Raw genomic sequence first — 3,880 nt, 5'->3', positions numbered from 1 at the left:
CATGGGATCCTGTGTAAAAGCTTGTTCTTGATACTCCTATTTGGCTCCTGAGTCTGTTAGACTGGTTCAAAAATGAAGTCTTTTCTGGCTCAAGGTTGCCTGCCTGTGCGAGACCAACGTGAGGTGTGGGACCCTGGTCTTACTACCTTTCTGGCTGCTGGGTCCCTCCGAGGCTTTTGGGGAGAGTGAGTCTAACACAGGTATAGTGGGGAAGGTAACACCAGTACTTCTTCCTTGACTCTGTTGTGGTTTTGTATCTAGCTACAGAGCAGGCATCTGATCTCCTTTCACTGGCCAGTTTTAAAGAAGCCTGAAATGTCTGGGACAAAACCAAATTTGATTGCCGTTGTTTGCATTGCCATCTTCATATCAATAACAACCTATTCCTACTTCTACAATGGAAAATTCTCTTTCATGCCAGTGGTGAAGAACAGCCTCTGCCGTGGGATTGTTGTCAATGACACCATCACACCCTTAAGAGATAATAGAACCTTTATCATTGCTCCATACTTGGACAACAGGAAGAACAGAACGACACGAGTGATTGCTATAGTCCATCACAAAGAGGTCAAGGAACTTTACTGCCGGTTTTGCAACCCATCCAATGGTGAAACACATATTTCCAAGGCTGAAATACATGTCCTTTCTGAGAGATTTGAATTCCCTTATGGTGCCACACACTTGCATTGTCCACAACCAGAGCACTGGGATCCACATTATGTGACAATTCAGTGGTCTCCAAAGGACAATACAGACCCATTACCACTATTTGAAATCAGAAATCGTGAACCTGGGGGTTCCCTTGTGGAGTTTACAGTCTGCATTTCCACCATGTTTGGGGAATACAACAATGTCTTGCAGTTTGTGCAGAGCATGGAGATGTATAAAATCCTCGGGGTGGGCCGAGTGGTGATCTACAAGAACAGCTGCAGCCCACTGATGGAGAAAGTGCTGGACTTTTATGTTGCAGAAGGGATTGTTGAAATAATTCTCTGGCCCATTGAATTATACCTCAATGTTTCTCCTCACTGGCATCACTCAATGGATCCCAAGGACATTGGCTACTATGGACAAATCACAGCCTTAAATGACTGCGTCTATCGCAATATGTACAGGAGCAAATATGTGCTGCTGAATGACATTGATGAAATTATTCTGCCCATTAAATATCCAGACTGGAAAAGCATGATGCAGAACCTTAAGACCCAATATCCAATGGCTGCTGTTTTCTTCTTTGAGAGCCATCTTTTCCCTGAACATGTATTCACTCCTGATGACCCATTCAACATTTCCTCTTGGAGAAACATACCTGGCACCAACATACTGCAACATGTCTTCAGGGAGCCTGACAAGAACCCCATTGAGAACCCTCGGAAGATGATAATTGATCCGAGGAAAGTCATCCAGCAATCTGTACATAAAGCTCTCCAAGCATACGGAAGCAATGTTTTTGTTCCAATGAATGTTGGCTTTTTGTTTCATTGCCGGGCTACTAAGCAACCACAGCTTCCAAGAGAATCCCTCATTAGGGACATACGTCTCTGGAGATATAATGTGTCTTTGGTTGGGAATGTCAGCAAAGTGCTCCATCAAATAGCACTGTAAGATAGGGGATACAGCTGAGAGAGATCTCACTGATGGACATGAATGTCGCTGGACAGTTTAACAAAGTGGTGCTGTAGAGATAAGAGCAGTGGAAGGAGGTGGCCATTCAATGAGAGCGTTCCACTGACAGTGTTCCCCCTTCCCTAGTTCTAATCCATGAGGCAAGTAATCACAATGATTGACAGAAAGTTTGATCCACCTCCCTTGTTCTAGCCAATGAGAGAACTTATGGCTGTGATGGACATGGCCAGATGTAGCAACTGGTAGCTCCATTTGTATTTTCTCAATTTATATCCAGTCATATCTGTTAAATCCATGGGATTGAGACTTGAGTAGCTGTGCATAGGATTGCAGTGTTAAGCTTTTAACTGGCCTCTAAAATAAATAATTGTAAGGGAAAGTATTGCAGGCCTTTTTGCAAATTTTCAAGTTATTCCAACAACATAATTTAAAAGTTACTCTCCTTTAACAATCTAAGAATCTCTTTCTTTTAGCTGTATACTCAGAAGACGGAAAATTATTGCTTAATGATCCATCCAGTGATGATTTTCAGCATATGTTTTGATTTGATATGCCAGCAAAAAGTTTATTCTGTTTCTGCAATCTTGGAGTGGGGTACAATTAAAAGTCTGATATATCTACTTTGAGTTTTGTAGCTGGTTAGTTAATAGTATAGACAATGTCTTGGGGTCAGTATTGAAGGGTGATGTTGGGAGACATTTGAAGCTGCATTTCTATATTAGGGGAAATCACCTGCATTATTTATTTATTTACAAAATTTGTATCCCGCCTCTCCGCCCTTACAAGGGCCTGCAAGGCAGCTAACCATTTAAAACATGCCTAACATCACAATTTGAAAGGATTAATATCAACCGTCCTCCAAACACACATAATTAAAACGGTGTGAAAAACAGCAGAGTTAAAATACATACAAAACATAAAGATATTGGTTAGGAAGGAGAGGTTATTGAGGGAATGCCAAACAAAACAAAAAAAGTCTTCACCAGCTGGCGGAATATGGCAACAGAAGGGGAAGAGAGATCCAGAGCTTTGGTGGCATGGCCAAGAAGGCCTTCTCCCAAGTTGTCACCCACCTAATTAATAATTAATTCTTTTATGGCATTGTGTGTAGAATAGCCAGGAGATCCTAATTCTGGAACAAGGTCAAGGTCTTGGTTCTTACATTTAAAGCCCTATGCAGACTGGGCTCAACATATCTGCAGGACTGTCTTGCTCTGTCTCTAGACCTCGAAGGGCCTTGCGCTCTTCCACACAAAAGGTTCTGCTCAACATCTACTGGTCATCCCCGGCCACAAAGATGTCCACCTAGCCTAGAAGATGAGTCGTCGGGAACACAGCTAGCCTTTTATATATATTTAGATATTGTAATATTGTAACTGTTTTATGGCTATATTCTATTTTAAATTTTTTGGTATGCTTTTAAGACTGTTGTTGTAACCCACCCTGAGCCTGCTATATGGGGGAGGGTGGGCTAGAAGCCCAAATAAATAAATAAATAAATAAATAAATTCTTCTGGCAGCCAGAAGTTCTAGCTCCTTTGGTGTTATGCACCACTAGGTGGCGAGCTAGACTTGTGTGTGTGTTTTTTAAGGCAAGAGATGTTCCAGAGGTGGTTTTCTATTGCCTGCCTATGTGTCCCGGCCCTGGTATTCCTTGGCAGTTGCCCTTTCAAATACTAGCCAAGGCCGACCCTGCTTAGCTTCTGAGATCTGATGGGATCTGCCTAGCCTGGGCTATCCAGCTCACCCACCTGATCTCAGAAGTTGATTTGGTCAACTAGAATCATGCCAACAGTGTGGCATAAAGGAAGATCTTTCATTTTAGTCTGTGTCCTTTGTCTGGATTGTCTCTGCCTTTGGGTCACCTCTTGACTCTGAGCCATGTTGGGGCCTTGCTTAGGGTTGCCAACTCCAGATGGGGACACCCCTGGACATTTGGGGGATAGAGCCTGAGGACGGTGGAGTTTGGGGAGGGGAGGCACCTTTGCAGGGTATAATGCCAGAGAATCCACCCTCCAAAATAGCCATTTTCTCCATGGGAACTGATCTCTGCAGTATGGAGATTAGTTATCATTCCAGGAGATCTCCAGACCCCACCTGGAGGTTGTCAGTCCTAGCCTTGCTGCCCAGAACACCCACCTGGGACTTTGCACTTTGAAACTCTTTCTGGACTCAGTCTGGATAGCTGGATTAGAGAACCAATGCTTGTAAAAGTGCCTTAGGTTAGCTATTTAGCCTTTCTTGTTTTTTTCTT

General features: G+C 43.1%; 1 protein-coding gene across 1 annotated transcript; it reads left to right on the top strand.

Moving 5' to 3' along the window:
• Positions 1–315: 315 nt before the first annotated feature.
• On the top strand, positions 316–1,605 carry LOC107114369. Its single transcript, XM_015415820.1, has one exon. The coding sequence runs from the start codon at positions 316–318 to the stop codon at positions 1,603–1,605; it is 1,290 nt and encodes a 429-aa protein (XP_015271306.1).
• The last annotated feature ends 2,275 nt before the right edge of the window (positions 1,606–3,880 follow it).

The sequence above is a fragment of the Gekko japonicus genome, unplaced genomic scaffold (assembly GCF_001447785.1).
Source record: "Gekko japonicus isolate JY-2015 unplaced genomic scaffold, Gekko_japonicus_V1.1 scaffold46, whole genome shotgun sequence".
NCBI lineage: Eukaryota > Metazoa > Chordata > Lepidosauria > Squamata > Gekkonidae > Gekko > Gekko japonicus.
This window is presented reverse-complemented; position numbering and strand designations above follow the sequence as displayed.

What these genes read in the sequence shown, in the direction of transcription:
- LOC107114369 (XM_015415820.1), top strand. Translation starts at nt 316, where the DNA reads ATGTCTGGGACAAAACCAAATTTGATTGCCGTTGTTTGCATTGCCATC.